Below are 17,646 nucleotides of genomic sequence, written 5' to 3'. Positions count from 1 at the left end.
CTGAGAATTTGAAGCCTTACTCTGGTGAGTGATATTTGAAGTGTACTATACAGAGATCTTTTAAATAAACTAGTTCAGTGTGTATGATAGACAATTCAACATTAGGCTCCATATCTAAAGCACCATTCTGGATTTTTTATCTTGAGACTAGAAACTGTCAAATTTGACATAGGGTTTACATTTTAAGTAACAAAATTTTCATCTTAATATCACAGAATATACTTTATATTCTTTGCTGCATATAATAAAAGTTCAGATACTACAGACCTATTAGGTAGTGGTCACATCCTAGAATTAGAAACATATAATCATCCTTTCCATACTGTAAGAAAACTTTTACAAGGCAAAAAGTATAATGCATAATGAGAATGTCGATGATTAAGTGTGCCATTAACATTTACAGGAATACTCTCAAATAATGAGATACAGATGGACTAATAGCTTAAATAGGTCTTTAAAGGCTTTGGTTGTGTAATTTAAAATACTTCAATTAGTTAAAAGCAGCTGAATATGATAATGACAACTTAAGTACTTTGGCATAAAGTTTGTGGGATATATTTTGTTGATAGAAACTGCTGGTTAATGTGAAGATCTACAAGGTAAGAAGGGCATAAGGACCAAGTCAGGGATCATGCACAGCAGAATCCACAAACCAAAGCCTTTGGGTATAACTGGACTAGAAGGAAGCAGCCATTTTGCTTACTTCAGACCACCATGCAGCATATATGCCAATAATGGTAATAAGTAGTGAAAATAAAACAATAAAACACAACTTGTAATACACATCCCATATAACACATAGCTTGCTTTGGATGTGAACAATTGATAACAGAAACTGGAATCATTTGTTTCTTATATCAACAGTTCTATTCAGGTTCAGGCCTGCTTACAACAAGCAATTAAAAAGGCTCATTTTGGATAAATCTCACGCCTTGCACCATAAAAGTGGCGGCACACGAGCACCTAAACCAGCACTTTTTCATATCTGCAAGCAAATCTGGCAGTAAAAGATCAGGATATTAAAGCTTGTTTTCCAAGTTTCTCTCAGTGCCAGCAATGACCACAATATTTCCATTTACTAGCTATTATCCATGTACACATTCGTATCCCTAGCAAGCCATGGGCGAGTCCACAAAAGTTTTCTTATTTGGCTAAGCTTGATACAGCCCAAAATAACAGCTATAGTTGCCACAGTAATACAGTCACTGTGTGATGCTGGAATTAGACTAGCCTTGTGTGACTGTTCAGGGCGTAGTGAGCCGGAATAGTAATGCCAAATTTACTTGCTGGCTTGAAAAATTGCCAGTTAAGGGGCTCGTGAGATGCCACCTTAAGATTGTGAAGTGCGTTAACAACTTGGCTGAAGCTTATAACAATGAATGTGACTAGCAATTTCTATGAATAAAGCAGATCTTAACACGGTACAGAATCAGCTGGGTGTAAATGTTACAGAGGAATAAACTTGTCTTTCAAATTATAAAATAAAAATATATTTATTCAAAAACAATTGGAAATGCCTGCACACTAAATTCATTGCGGAACAATAATGAAAACACAATGTTTAAAAATGCAAGTGCCCTTTACTCTTATGAATTCACAACACTGTGTTTAACATTAACTGGCAATTGATCCCCATAACTGGTTAGTCCTCAACACACTAGTGAACCGATAACGAATGTATTGTCATGGGTAAAAGTTACACTCACAAACCGATGATGATACATTCATAATCACCCATGCTCGTGGCTGAGCAACAGCTTGCCACCCTGGGTTCACCTCGGGGGTCGACGGGCGGCAAGCCGGGTTCGCGAAAGTGTTAACTGGAGGAGAAACTCACCTCATACACAACATAAAAAAATATCAAAACAAAATAACTCTGAAATAATATACAGTACCATAAATATCTTACAAATGTAATGGAATGTTTGGGAAGAAAACACTGATAGATCAATGTTTATCAACCCTGGTCAAGGTGGCACCCCTCTTTGACGATTAGACCAACAAATAATGGGAAATTAAGATTGCTGCATTTCACTTGCTGTGTATTATGCACTTATTAAGAAATTAAAAGAACAACACAAAAGATTTTATCCTCCACTTACCTGATGTAATGTTTCCTCTCATTAACCAACTTTTAAGTGTCTTAATGTGGAAAGTTTTTGATAAATAGTTACACAAGGAGATATCAGCGAAAACTTCACTGACATTAAACCATAATACTCAGCCAATTGGTTAAATTACAGTTGTGTACAAAGAATAAACTTAGCAAACTGAAGATACAGTATATCAAATATGTATGTTAAAATATGTTGATTAGCACAATAGTTTTAGACATCAGTTAGTGGAAACAATTACTGGTAACAAAGACACATTTATGGTAATCAGCATATCTAATAAGACAGCTGATTAAAACAAATATGGCTATATTACATAATACAATTTGTATGGAAGATGGACACACATTAAAAATGGACGAATCAGAGGAAGCAATTCAATTCCCACATGACTACATACGTATATTAGTTCAGTATGTACAGTCAACTCCTAAAGTCAGCTTGCCTCTCCCCCTGAACCAAGAACCCCGAGATTCAGACCCATGAATCCGAAGCATTTATGGACAGAATAATGTGTCAGTCTAGGCTTTGGGTTCAGGAGTCTGAATCTTGTGGTTAAGGGGGAGAGGTGAACGGCCTTTAGTAGTTGACTGTACAATGAATAATGCTCACATCTTTACCTTTGTTAAATGTTAATAATTACAGTACAGTACTGCTCTACAGTTTTTCGTCTTATAATAAGATGTTAGGTCATCACTAGTTAGAATTTTGTTAATTTTGCAAAGAATTTAACTTGTCACGTGACTTAAAGGGCAGGCCTGAGAATAGATGATGAGCTATTTTCTCACATTCCATATGCTCAGTGTTTAATGCACCACCAAAGAGAAACTTCATTTATGCCAACAAACACTCACTGGGCCAGCCACTGTCAGGTGAAGTAACAAACCTGCTAACATTCATGAACATGTTACATCACAAACAGTAGTAGAACACAACGAAGATTTGCTGGAGTTTCTGATGCAAATTGATTCCCATCTTAGTTTGGTGTAGGTAGTTTGATAAAAATTTTACTAACATATTTGATTTCCTTCATAAGTGAATCATCAGCAAATATTGTACTGTATGAACTTCCTCCAATATTGTAGTTCATCTCTTCCACCCAACTTATCTTCATTAATCCATTCAGAAAACATTATATTGTACAACCAATGGGATATTTATTTGTCTTAGGTTACTTTAACATTAAGTCACCTACTGTTTCTAATACAAGTTCGTTTCCATTCATATTACCATTTTACCTAGTCTGTTAGCTCTCTCATGAACACTTATGTATGACCACAGGATATTTGTAATCCCATGGTTAAAAGTTAAGACAAGGCAATCACTAAAATTTCTAAGTCAAACAACCAAACTAACCTGAAGTATCAATTATTAATCCTGCATGCTATACTTTTCTTCAAATCATGAGTTATTGAATAGAACAGAAATTTACTACAGACAAACATGCACATGGATGACAGATGGGCAATGTACTGTATGGATCGATAAACTGGGATAACATATGGTATGCATCTCCGACGGCAAGGACATAAACATAATCTTTACCATAATAAATCACATCGAGAAGATACAGTCTACACAGAGCCACAGCCTAAAAATATAACTTACACACTCACCTCCATCAAGTAAGTGAGGTCAGGTTATCATCAGATCTTATCACTCCCCGACACTTCTTCCTCTTAACCTTAACTATATCTCAAACTCGTAGTAATAACTCTTAACCTTATTCTCTAAGTTGACGCCTTCCTCTTTACTGAACTAATTTCCTTCCTCCCTTAATCTCAATCCTTAAAAGTAAACACAATCAAGCATGTATTCCCCAAGGGAAGGTTGATAAGAGGATAAGAGACTGGTTGAGTAGTATTTCTAAACCACAAGTCCAATACATATAATCAGAAATATAGGTAAAAATTTGCCATGTACAAGATACAAATTTGAGTATACCAGGACATGTGGAGATAATAATGAGGAAAGTACCTATAAGAGATCATACAACAGGGAGATAAAGGGATATGAACAGTATTATGTGTCTAATGTGGATGGTTAACCATCCTACCCAGTGTAACAGGGTTACTGACCACCAAACTATATATATATATAAACAAAACTATACACAAAATCAGCTTTAATATTTTACATTTAATAGCCACAAATTCATCTGAAGTCTTCCTCATAAAGTCCAGAATTATAAAAGTTTTACTAGCCTCTATTGTGCAGATAATTTTGAACTGGTGTGAGACCATCATTATCATCATCAACATTGCACTGCTATTTTCCACACTAAAGTGGTTATACAATACCTACCTTAAATTTTATCTAGCCTTAATACATTAGAATTTTTAGCTGAAGGTAATAAAACACATTAAAATGAGAATAATCCTGAAATTTCATTTTATGGACAAGCTTGGACTAAGCAACTCAACACAGCCAAATGAATATATGGTTCCCAGGACTGCTGACATTGTTGATGGGAACTAATTCAAGAATTAGTTGACCTTCCTTTCACAAACCTTGTCCCTTTAATAAAACAAAGGTGTGGGAGGCAAATTACAACCTAAGGCTGAAAGTTAGAAGTCTTCTCCCTTGATTATGAAGCATCATATCACAGGTCTACCCTTCAATTCCAGTTCACATGAGCAGAAACCACGAGGAGAAGGAAGAACATCTGAGTCCCCCAATCCAGGCTCAACTATAAAATGAGATTTCAGGATTAATCTCTCATTTATAGCTAGATGCCTGGCTTGGAAAACTCAAAAAGTCAAGCCAGCTAGAAAGAGGAGACATTGACATAATGATATTACTGTGCCTCAACAAATAAGGTCTTTAAGCAAGTACCAAGGTTAGTGATTACAGTAGTCCATCAACTATAAAAAAAATTATGAGAGAGAGGATGCACAAAAGGTTTAAGTGCTCGTACAACATAGACCTCAAAGGTGGGAAGTTTCAACCAAAACAAAGGTTGAGTGAAGGAACAATAATACTCTCCCCAGGTCCTGCAATTCTTTAGGGTATAGAACCAATATCAACAAAAGTGTAACATACACCCAAGTCTCTCTGGAAGATGGACTTGAGGGAAAATACAGGTAATACTCAGAAAGGCCAAGGAAGACATGATTTCCCTAAGGCCATGCATTTCTGGAATGAAACCAGGTTGAATTATTTTAATACCATATTTCAAACCTTCATAACCAGAAAGCTCCAAACTCACTGACACAACACACACGGAACATGAAAGAATTAGGACAAAGGCAGAAGATCACTCCTCACCTTATTTTTTAACTAAAAGTTGGAGAAATTCATTGAACATTTTACAAACTGAACCATTTACACAAAATCCTCAGAATGGTGTCAGATGAGAAGTGTATCATTCTGAAGAGAGGAGGGAACACACACTTTATCACCCCAGCCTCTGAAAACACATCTGCTCCTGTGTGATCCTCCTAAGGAACAAAAGATGCAAAATAAACTAATGATTTGAGGAAATATAATATCACGAAGAAGTCCTTGCAAGGGCAAATTCCCAGAAAACTCTAAATGAAAAGCAGTAATTAAAGATCCCACATGTACCAGATGTAATTACCTTATTCCAAGCAGTATCACCCTGGCAACCATCATGCAGCTGCAAAATGAAAAAAAAATCTAGTGGAAAAAGAAACAATTCACTGGAACATTTGCCATGGGAACAGATCTACAGTAACTCTGCTAACTTACCATGTGCTCAATGGAGCTCAAGGTCAACTTCCCATCACCTCTCAAAGGCATCTGCCCAAACATGATAACTCTTCATCATCATCATCTTCATTTTACTGCCATGAGGAGTCCAAAGAACTAATTGCTCAGGACAAGAAACTCGCACTCTCACTCTATGAAACCGGTACATGTATGTAGTCTCACAACCAGTGACTATGGAAAAACTTTCATGTCTTTGAGCAGCAAAATCAGGCTTCCAATATTGTATTAAAAAATAAAATAAGTTGTACTGTCTCTGAGATACTTCCTCAGTCAAGCATATAGGTATTCCTGCATATACTCTCAAGTGAAAACTTAGTTGAGTAGAAACCTGGTCAGGAGTCACTGAGACACCTGCCATTCCACAAGAAAAGTTCTTATCATAATGTGAATCACCCTCATTATCATGTATGACCATGCCCAAAGGAGGATCCACAGTCATTATCTACAACAACTAGGATACCTTTACAGGGTTTAGATAGCATTATTATGTATAGAGCAGGGACCTAAACAGACCAAAGGACACCTAAAAAGAAAGCTTTCCCTGCCTTGTACACAGGGACTGGACTCTGCTGGTTAAGTACAGTGCCCAAGGCCCCCCAGGACACCAGAGAGTACAGTATTGTGGATAAATTCACTCGGTGATTCTTGTCTAGTATGAACATGACTTCTCATAACATTGTTACAACATGAAAGGGTTCACAGAAAATGCTCTGGACCAAACAACGGAGCTACACCAACATAACATGTCAAAAAGTGCGAGTACTGTACAGTCATTACCTGAAGTCCATAAAATGCTATAAAATTATGGAAGTGTTAGCACTTAGCTTCCAAAGGGGACAAAGTGAAGCAGAGATAACTTCTCAAGCTGCCCAGTTAACTATAGTTTAGAGACTAACCAGTGAAGTGATGCTTTATAGCCAAGTCATATCAGGGCTGAGAAGCCTCAAGTGATATTTTCCACCCCTACACTACATTTTTATAGAAGGAATGTGACATGAGGGTCATTTTTTTTTCTTTACTTAATTCTAGTTTCAAATTGAGTCTGCCACTCCAGTCTCAGCTATAAAATAACTTTTTTGTTAATGAAAACTAATTTTTTTAGTGGAGTATCATGTGAGGTCAAGAACTAACAGTATACTGTATGTACAATATACAAAAATTACGGTACACATTACTTCATAAGAATGGCTTAGCAATGGTCATAAGCAGAGATTAAAGCTGATAATAAAGCTTTGTGATATATACAAACAACTATGTACAATCTGGAATTATTATATTTACATGTCTCTATATATGATGAGGTGTGTACTGTACTGGGACCAGACAACACAACATGCAGTACAACAGAAGCACATTATGTGATGGTCATATTTACATCTCCCAGATTGTTGGTTGATCTTGTGTTCCTTAACAGTTTTTACCACTCAGTACTAATATATGTGTATGTGTGTGTGTGTGTGTGTGTGTGTGTAGTGAACTGAATGACATCTCACGGCAAAACTCCCAGGTGACAAATATCAGAATTATGCTCCTTGTGTGGTCAAATTGCATGGATAACCCATTCTACTTCTACACTGGTTGGATAGTCTGCTTTTATTAAATCACCTGTAACAGCATGGAGGTTAATTTCCAAACTCATCTAAAATTCTTGGGTAACTGACAACTCGTGTAATCTTCCATTAATCTAGTAGTGTATTCACCTAATATTGCGGATTTTTTTTTTTAAGCAGAATCAGTAACAAATACTCTTGTAGCATGAAGCACTGTACCCTCTTCCTTGGTACACACACAGAAGTAAAAAAAAATCCAATATTGTAACTAAACATTTATTCATTACTGTGACTTATGTCAATATTATGTACCTGTATAAGAAATGACACTGTGTATGGACCTGTTCAATGTCTGACAACTGCCTCGTCCACCACCACAGCCACAAGTCATGTAAAAGCTAGAGAGAACAAAACACTAAGCTATTCCTAACTGACAACAAAGAGAGTATCACTAACAGCTGTGCTTTCCACCTCCCAACTTGTTTATTTGAAATTGGACATATTGGTTCTGAAGCCACATATTTTGTTACCATCAAGTTATCTCTTCATCAGAACTCTTAAGACAGGCAACAAGTGCACAGAGTTACACAAGTGGTAGGTTCATGGGGCTCTATGATCCACCACCAGGTTAAGATAATATCCTCAGTCCCTTTATGTAATGAGGTAACTATTGGAGCCTGGATGACTGGTCAAATGGACCCCAGTCCTAATAAACCCCAATGTACACAAGAGGATTGTAGCCCAGACTTAATGGGCCCCAATCTTAGTGAGCAGATTAGGCTGGTGTCTATTAGATCTAGGGCCCATATGACCCACAACTATGAGTGTATAACCACAAAATACTCCCTCACAAAGGTTCTTGAAGCCTCAGCTATGTAGGGCTCATGTACAACTACTTCATCCCACTTAACATGTGATGCAGCGAGGATGACAGGTAAGATAAAATCACAAAACAATAATGCAAGTCTTTACGTTAAGAGTACAACAGATCACAATGAATGTAGCCCCTCACACACTTGTTCTCTCTTCAATCCTCTATTTCCCAAAAACAGCTTTTTAACAATTTATTAAGCTGCAGAAAATAGCATTCAAAACACCTAAATCTATGACGATTATAATCTCTGACTCCCCTTCAAAACCAAGCCTTTCCTCCATCCAACAACTTCAAGCAGCCTTAAGCAAAAAGCAGCTACAAAACAATTTAAACCTGTATTACAAGATATTCATGTGAGCAAGCACACACACACACACAACAGCTGAAGAATACTGTACCAATATCCTTTTTTAATGCTAAGATGTAAAGTTCGTATTTGCCTTTTAATTTCAATCAAACTGTGTCAACTAGAAAGTTTTGAGGGATATTTGCTTTTTATCCATCACCACATACTCAGAGATTCATTAAACTGCTCCACTTTCACATTTTATTTTTAAATACTGTAATAACTGTATCAATGAACACTTGAAACACTGTAACAGCGCTCTCTGGTTATTTCTTCCACTTATGTGATCTTTCAAACACAAAACTGATTATGTACCGTTCCTGTTCAACAATGAAAGAATCTACATGACAAGATTTCACAGATATTTGAGTGAGATGCAAAACTAGTCAAGTACAATAATCCTAAACCAGAGTGTTCTAAGATTCACAAGTTGTACACTATGCCAAGATCTTTACCTTCTACCGTATTGTTAAAGCAGTGAAAATTTAGAGAACCCTCTGCAGAAGCTGTGACATGTTGTACTGTATTATATGAAAAAATGCTTTCCTCTTTTTTTTTTTTTTGTAACAATGAATCACAGCAATAATGACCAACATGATGATGAATTTATAGCTCGATGCTAAATGCAAGTACAATACTCTTTTCAAGAAAATTTTTCAAATATTCAAATTGGATCATCATCATAATAAATAAATTTTTTTTGCTACATTCAGGCAAGGTGACAGGCTTAATATTTGCCTTACACCTCAGTTACCACTTTTTTTTTTTTTTTTTTTTTACCACGGGAGAACAAGGCTAACCTGTACTCCATACCGAGACCATTCACTGGTGATATTTGATGGTCTTCTACACTGGGATGTCACCCTGTGATTTTATCAAGTAAAATACAAAACAAAGTCAAATGATGACTAAAATTTGGTTAATTTTTATGTAAAAACATCTGTGAATGAAACCAGAAAGATAGCATATTGGTGTACAGGTACTCCCCGACTTACGACCGACTCGACTTACGTCCACCCGCACTTACGACCTCCTCAGTCGTACCAAAATGTGGTCAAATTATGTATTTTTGAGTCTCAAAGTCAGTACACAGACAAAACTTTCATCTGTAATTCACTTTAAAATGGCTGGCAAACTTAAAAGTGAATGTTTTGTGGTGCTGAGAAGAAAAAGAGACCCAAATTTTTTATTTTCTATGTGTTATTTAAGCATTTCCGACTTACGACCATTTCGACTTACGACCTGGATGTCGGTCCCTAACCCCGTCATAAGTCGGGGAGTACCTGTATTTTGGTTTTTTTTTCAAGATGGGTTAATGTGGTCAGCCGGATGTTGACCTCCTGATGCTTAACACTCTACAGTAAGGTAAGTGGGTTATCCCAAACCCTTAATAGGATATTAGTCCACCTAAGGTTGTTCCACCATCAGCAAGTGCACCTAATGGCGTACTGTACAAGGTGGGGGCCCATTCCTTCACTCTAAGGAATTGAACCCGTGACCATCTGTTCATGAAGCTAACACTCAACCAATTGAATATCATCAAGAGGTATGAAAAAAATGATGGAGTGCAGCATTACGAGGTGCAGTAAATGATACAGCACGACAATTCCTAATTAATCCCATTTAGCTGATCATGAGTCAGATTAAACTAAGGCATAATGGCTACCACAATACGACTTACTCATAATGATACTCTACAAATAAAGGACTCACTGATACTACAGTGAAGGCACACCTGAGAAACATAAAATACTTTGGTACTTATCACATAATTTCACTTCAGATCAAGTTTAGTGCATGGAACCATAACAAAAGAAAATTCTAGAGTAAAACAATTTTTTTACACCATCAGTACAGCATCCCGTGGTCATGTACAGACAGATCTTCCCTCCCCTCTCCTCTATGTACAATATACAACTTAATTGTAAAAATACAAGTTAATAAGTGCATAACAGCAGCTGAAATGAAGCAAGGCATAATACACTTGTCACCAGTGGACTAATCAGTCCTGTATCTGTTTAATGTTAATACTAGCAATTTGTGTGAAGGGTTATGTGATGTTAGGAAGGGTTGTGGGTCTACTCATCTGGGGGTGGGTACAAGTACAGTAACACAAGAGTGGCCAGGAAAATACACAGCAGCGCATAGGACAAGAGACGCTGGTCGGCTGCCTGGAAGGGCTGTGAATGTACTGCAGTCCTGTTGTCCCATTGGGAGGTCTGGGGTTCCTCTAGGGTGGCCATTTGAGGGTCACGAGGGTCAGAAGGATCCAGAACCACGCCATAGGACTTGGTTAATAACAGGGACTCAGAGGGGTTGACAAGGGAGTGGACAGTTGTTAGCACACGCTCAGGGTCAAATTGGGTTACGATATCGTCGCATGCACACACGCACGCCTGTAAAGAGACACCAACGCCGGAGTAAGACGGAGGGAAACCTGTACCACACAAGCTCAAGTGGGGGTCCCCTTCACCTTCCTCAGTTCCCCAGTCACCAATGAGGAATAAACTAAGATTTACTTGATTATTAAGTCCCAGTCTTCACTAGTCATGCTCTATCTACACAAATTCTTTTCATTTAATCTTTTAACCCACCACTTGAGCGCATGCATGAAAGAGTGAGAGTATTTGATTTTTTAATGAGTTTCATGTTATAGTTGAAATTGAGTCTTTAAAGTTATCCTGATCCTTCCCCAGATATAAGGTGTCAGTATGAGCCATGCCACTAGTCTACAGCCTCATACTTTAACTCTAAGTAATTTATGAATGACAAATCTTCCCCATTATGGAGACAATAATGTAATTTAATTAGATGAAACATAAAAAAAAAGCACTGTAAAACCAAGGTAGATGTCCAACGGCCATGCAATAGCTATAGAGAAGGAAACAATAAGATCAAGGGACGAACTAATCCATTGGACTTCAACTAAAGCCTTCCACACCAATCACATTGTGCAAAAGTACCAGTATTTTCTATACCTACTCCCACTAGCAGTGCATAGTTGTCCTCAGAAAGACAAAGCACTGTTTATAAGTTTCATTACAAGAAGATTATAAACAGAAGGAAGACACCAATCTGAGTCCCATAATGGTGCTCACAACAACTGACAAAACTCACACAAGTAAAAGTGCTGCGTATCTCACCTGCCCAATCTTGTGTACTGTAAATGCTAGAACCATATGTCTCTGTTCACTTTTTACCTCCGTGGGGGCTATGTACAAGTAGTAGTAGTAGAGAATAAACCAAGAAGAGAGACAGTGAAGGCACTCAAACACACAACTGTGATGAACGGAGAAGCTCTAGCAGCTTGAAGCTCGACAAGCTTTAACATACATTACATCAGCTTAGCATGTTCTTAGGAGATGTTACTTCAACTCACATATAAATACAATGTTATTCAAACCTTTAACACACAGATCATCAAATGCTTCATCCATAACAAAGATGAATTAATGGGTTGTATGATGTAAAATTTTCTCTTTTTGACTGTGGACATAGGGAGGAGGGGAGCAGGTAGGGATGATGACCTTACATCTACTCTAAGTTTAGCAAAATAGTTTTGTAGACAATAACGAGAAAAAATCTGATTTTATTACATGGCTCAAAATATCTTAAAGTAATTTTTGTAAAGGAAAAAAATTATCTTAAGGTTCTTATTACAGAACAATACCTTATTTTAATTAGTTATATTTACTTAAGATTAACCAATATTCAAATGAAAGATTTACATGAACAAAGATAAAAAGCCTAAATATTTTTTCTATAAAACACACAATCCTTTAAATGCATATATATATATTACACTCTACTTTAATCCGTACCTTTCCATCATGACTTTACTATTAAGGTAAGAAAGTGTCCAGTAAATGAACATGGGAGAGATAACAGGAGGGAGAGTCAGTGCTGAAGCTGAAAGTTCTTGTGTGTGTGTGTGTGTGTGTGTGTGTGTGTGTGTGTGTGTACAGTTAAACATACATGTTACTGTGCTGTGTCTGGTAAGGGTGTTGACATTGATGTGTTTATAAACTTCTAAATAAACACATTTCTCCTTTAGTCTCATCTTTTCTATAACTGTTCCCATGACAACAGACTGGACTAGCATGACAATAAGTGATCTGGGTGTGAAAAGTTTCAATACAGTATGTACACACTTAGTTTACTCCTGATCAATGTATAATCCATAAATCTGATTATTTTCTGTTGTAACTTCTCCAAGAAACATACAAACATAACAGGCAAAGAAATAAGAAAAAATGAATAAAAATAAATAAATAAATTAAATAAAGTAAAGTGGTCAAGGGTACTCACATCCTCAACACCGATCTTTCTGCACGCCTCCAGGAAGTTCTCAACATTTAGTCTGCACTTGGCTATTGTCAGTTTTGGCTGGAATTAAATTATTGTACACAGTGAAAGTAAATTATTATACATAGTGAAAGGTAATTAATTATTATACACAGTGAAAAGTAGATAAATAGAACACAGTACAGTAATACCCCAGTCAGTGCTACCCCATAGAGCACCGTTTCATAATAGCGCACTTGCTTGTATCTTGGAACTCTATGGGAGAGAGAAAAAAAAATTCCATAAAAGTACGGTAGTCACGAGTCCGAACACTCGCAACACGGTGACAGCAGAGTTCTTTGTTTTTAGTCACTCGGCTAATCAGTACCGATCACTCTCTGTTGACTCGCCGATTTATTTATAACATTGTGACCAGTTTTTATTCATCACGTCCTCCACTGTGATGTGTTGGTGAGTACCCCAGACTACAGTGAATTAATAAATGTGGTTTATAATTAAATATTAAGTGTAGGTCTTATTGTATGACATAAAATTGTGTGTGGTTAAGTGTGTGGTGGAGGGTGAATGATCAGCTGTTGAGGAGCACTTGGCAACACACCTCTGTAATCACCCACACCTTTCTGCTTTCTCACTCCATATTTGAAAATGTTATGTAACGTAATAATGAAGGGATACAACGTTGTTCATTTGTACTTACACTCAATTTTGTGGGTAGATATCAGCTGTTCAATAGCGTCTGGTAGTACTGCTTCACTTCCTCACCACTTACCACAATCTACCTCCTCACCACCACCACCACTACCTCTATTATCACCACCTAAATCATAATTTCAGTGATGCAGAGATGAATTAGCTTCAGCCAGAGCAGAGCCATATGATATCCACGACCACCACCCACTGCACCTCACCGCCTCTCTCACCCGTTCTATACTACAATCGTCACTATTCACCAAACGACTGTCTTTCATGATACAATATTGTTTATTTGTTATTCATATATTAATAAAGATACATTACTGTAATAACTTGTGATTATTAATTCTTGTACCCTTCACATACAATACTGTCTATATATCTCATAGGTAAAAATAGAGTCATCAGGAATGCATCTCCATACAGTATATACAATGGTATAATGACCCCTTAAAGCACTGTTTTGGATAGTGCTCCACTTTCCAGGAATGTATCCTGAGCACTAACCAGGGTATTACTGTAATGAGCATCCATTTGTAACAATCGACTTGAGGCAAGTACCTGAACAGTAAAGTACAGTGTGTGTGTATATGCATTTTTTAAATGTACAGTGATCCCTTGGTTAACGAACGCCTCTGTTAACGAAATTTAGGTTCACGAATTACCTTCCATAAGAATATTCAATTCGGTTAACGAAAAAAATTCGGTTAACGAATTCCTTACGAATTTTTCCCAACATGCTTTCGCCTGCTCACCAGCTGTAGTATTAGTCTGCCAATACAGTAATCGGTTTTAGGGCTTAAATTCGTTACCATTTGAGTAAATATCAAGAAGGTTGTACTATTCAATAATTTTCCAAGTCTTATATTAAAATTTTTAGTCATTTTAACAATTATTTAACATAATTGAAGTACAGGGAACTAGTTTTTAGCACACCAAACAGCCACTTGACTCACCCAGAATGGCGTCAGTTTGTGTCTCTGCTCAGTGGAGGAAGCATCTTGCTTGAGACTCTCTTGAACATAAACTATTTTTACGTTTTTACAGTATAATTATTGGTCATTCTGAAATTTATTTTACATATTGACAATATATAATGCAGTGCAGTGTTTATTTAAGAAAATAATCTTGAATTACACCAAGTGAACTTAAAATTTTATGGGTGAAATGGCACAATGAAGCATGGGGTGATTTCTCTTCCACCCCACTGCCTTCTCTTCTCCCTTCTCCTCCACCCCCACTTCTAATTTCCATCATCATCAACCAGGAGCCTTTAACATGCACACCTCAAAGTAAGTGTACTTTACTGCATTTATTTTTAGTATGTATGTAATTTTCGGTGAGCTGGAACCAATTACCCAAAATCCCATTGAAACGATGTTTTCGGTTAACGAACGACCTTCTGGAACGAATTGTGTTCGTTAACTGAGGGACCACTGTACACATAAAAAAGTGGAAATACTTTATATAAAAAATTTCATAATAGACAAACTTACAACCATACAACTCCCTCAACTACTGATAAATCATTAGTATTCTTATAACTCTTGAGGCTAGTTTGGTCAAAGGAATCCATATTGGCCAGGAGTGTAGCAGGACCATCAGTAGATCCATCATCTATGAAACACCTTAACTGCCTCCTCCATGGATAACTAGTCACACTAACTCCTCCCATCCTCCAGGTCCCAGTCCTAACAGCCCCTAACCTTACCATTAGTATTCTGACATAGTCCTATTAATGGGGTACTTAATATGCCCAAAATCAAAGTCCTCATGAGGTATAGTATAAGTACAGTACCCATGTTAAAGTCCTCATGAGGTATAGTATAAGTACAGTACCCATGTTAAAGTCCTCATGAAGTATAAGTACACCCCAATGAAGGCCATAATGGGACCTTTCATATACCACTATCATTATGGCTACTTAAGCTATATTACAGCTGACCATGATTAGGACCCGGCTGACCATGATTAGGACCCAGCTGACCATGATTAGGGCACAGCTGACCATGATTAGGACCCAACTGACCATGATTAGGACTCAACTGACCATGATTAAGGCACAGCTGACCATGATTAGGACCCAGCTGACCATGATTAGGAACCCAACTGACCATGATTAGGGCACAGCTGACCATGATTAGGGCACAGCTGACCATGATTAGGACTCATCTCACCTACAACTCCTTAAAGCAAAAAGTTCTGAACCTTTGTACCCCCACATAATATTCGCACTAGTATATATCCCAACTTTACAATGCTGGGGTTAGTTTTACTCCCGATCTCAAACACTAACAAGAACCTGTAGCTAATTTCCATCTATCTGTTCTTACAACTCTTTCATACCCTACCCTTGCTACCTGAAATTCAAGAGTTAAATAATGGAGGTTCAGTTTCTGTTTAATACTATTTTCACTAACAGCCACATAAAAAAATGTGTGTACTTTTGGCAGGGAATTTCACTTTCTCTCTCTGAAGACAGATTGAGTAGAAACATATAGGAAAATGAAATACAATATTTCCATTACAAAAAACTGCCTATTGTCATTTCAACATATCAAGAAAAAGGGGGTCAACTCGGACCTCAATAAAGATAGGGAAAAGCCTCACCACAGCTGGGGATGGAACATGGATGGAGGAAACAGATCTGGGACGGACGTGGTTGGCCAAGTGGCAGAGGACCACTCCGTCCATTAAGGCTGCCGACATATCTGCTGGCAGCGATACTTTCAATCTTGTTTCTATGATCTGTAATGCATTTAACATCATTAGATTCACATATTATTAGCATTCAAGTAAGTGAAGATGGTGACTCTTATCAGTTTTTATTGTGTAAGAAATATAAGGTTTCAGATGCATGATAAACATTGTCTCTGAAGGATTTAAGTTAGTAGGCTGTAAAGAAAGGCTAGTAAGAGGGATAGTCAAGCCACCTTATGCAAAGTTGAACTGCCTCCTCTTCAGAAAACAATAAGCATAACACCTCATTTGGAGAGGCAACAGCTTAAAAATTCATGAACATACAGAACAAAAATCATTCTTCAACAAAGACGAAATTAGGATATAATTTTTTTTTTTCCAGAAACCTACTATACATACTCAGACATGACTGCTAAAACCTACCAAATCTTCATGTTGGGGAGATAAGAACGAGGTGGCCAATTATATCATGTAAATATCTGGTTCTTTTATGCGAATTGTAAGTGTTTTTGAAATACTACTACAGGTTGTACCTCTCTAGTCCGGCATTCTGTGGTCCGGAACGATTTTAGTTTGTCCAATAGGTAGATAGGCAGCTTTTTTTTAACTTATCTGAATTATTAAAATTATTACAGGAGTATTAAATTTTTGCCCCTCAGGCCCCAATGTGGGTCAGTGACCTATGCCTGGGTGGGCTAATCCCCGTAAAAAAACAACAAAGACGCGGGAAATTAAGGTTTGTTTACATCCGGCAGTTCGGCTGCTCGCTCACTCGCTCTCTCTCTCTCTGCTTGTCTATACAAGTACAAGATTTAACCCTTCAATATATATGAGCAGTAAATAAGTGTTGCTTTCATATTATGTAGATTAATGATGATATGTTTTCACATGTGCACACTTACATACGCGCAGTCTCACTTTTTTTCTTTACCATTAATGGTTAGCTACTTATATTGTTCCATTTATAACATTAAATAACATTACAGGCAGGTACTTCAAACAACCATGTTAAATTTTTTACATTAATTTTACTACAGCTACAATCAGGGTCTTATTTTCTTCAGTTTTATATCAGTCACTGGTTTTGTAAGCATTAACGAAAACAATGCCGGCAGCCGTCTCGTCTCCTCGTGTGTTTTAATATTCCACGTAGTGTTAATGAATTGTATTGTTCATTTTGCACACAAAAATTAATTAAATAAAAAAAATCAGAAACATTAATTAAAATATATATGAACGGTAAATAAGTGATGCTTTCATATTCTTATGTAGAGTAATGACGATATGTTTTCACATGTGCGCACTTACATGCGCGATCTCTCTTTTTTTCTT

At 37.1% G+C, this 17,646-nt stretch overlaps 1 protein-coding gene across 1 annotated transcript in view; it reads right to left on the bottom strand.

Annotated features, from left to right (window-relative positions):
* Positions 1 to 17,646, bottom strand: part of LOC121868481 (leucine-rich repeat and calponin homology domain-containing protein-like) — a 143,170-nt gene that overhangs the window by 2,696 nt on the left and 122,828 nt on the right. Inside the window, 2 exon segments of the mRNA XM_042369147.1 lie at positions 12,925 to 13,002; positions 16,225 to 16,362. Of these exon segments, the coding sequence (XP_042225081.1) occupies positions 12,925 to 13,002; positions 16,225 to 16,362 (216 nt within the window).

The sequence above is a fragment of the Homarus americanus genome, unplaced genomic scaffold (genome assembly GCF_018991925.1).
Source record: "Homarus americanus isolate GMGI-L3 unplaced genomic scaffold, GMGI_Hamer_2.0 scaffold7585, whole genome shotgun sequence".
Classification (NCBI taxonomy): domain Eukaryota; kingdom Metazoa; phylum Arthropoda; class Malacostraca; order Decapoda; family Nephropidae; genus Homarus; species Homarus americanus.
The sequence above is the reverse complement of the archived record's forward strand: the minus strand, read 5'-3'. Positions and strand labels throughout refer to the sequence as shown.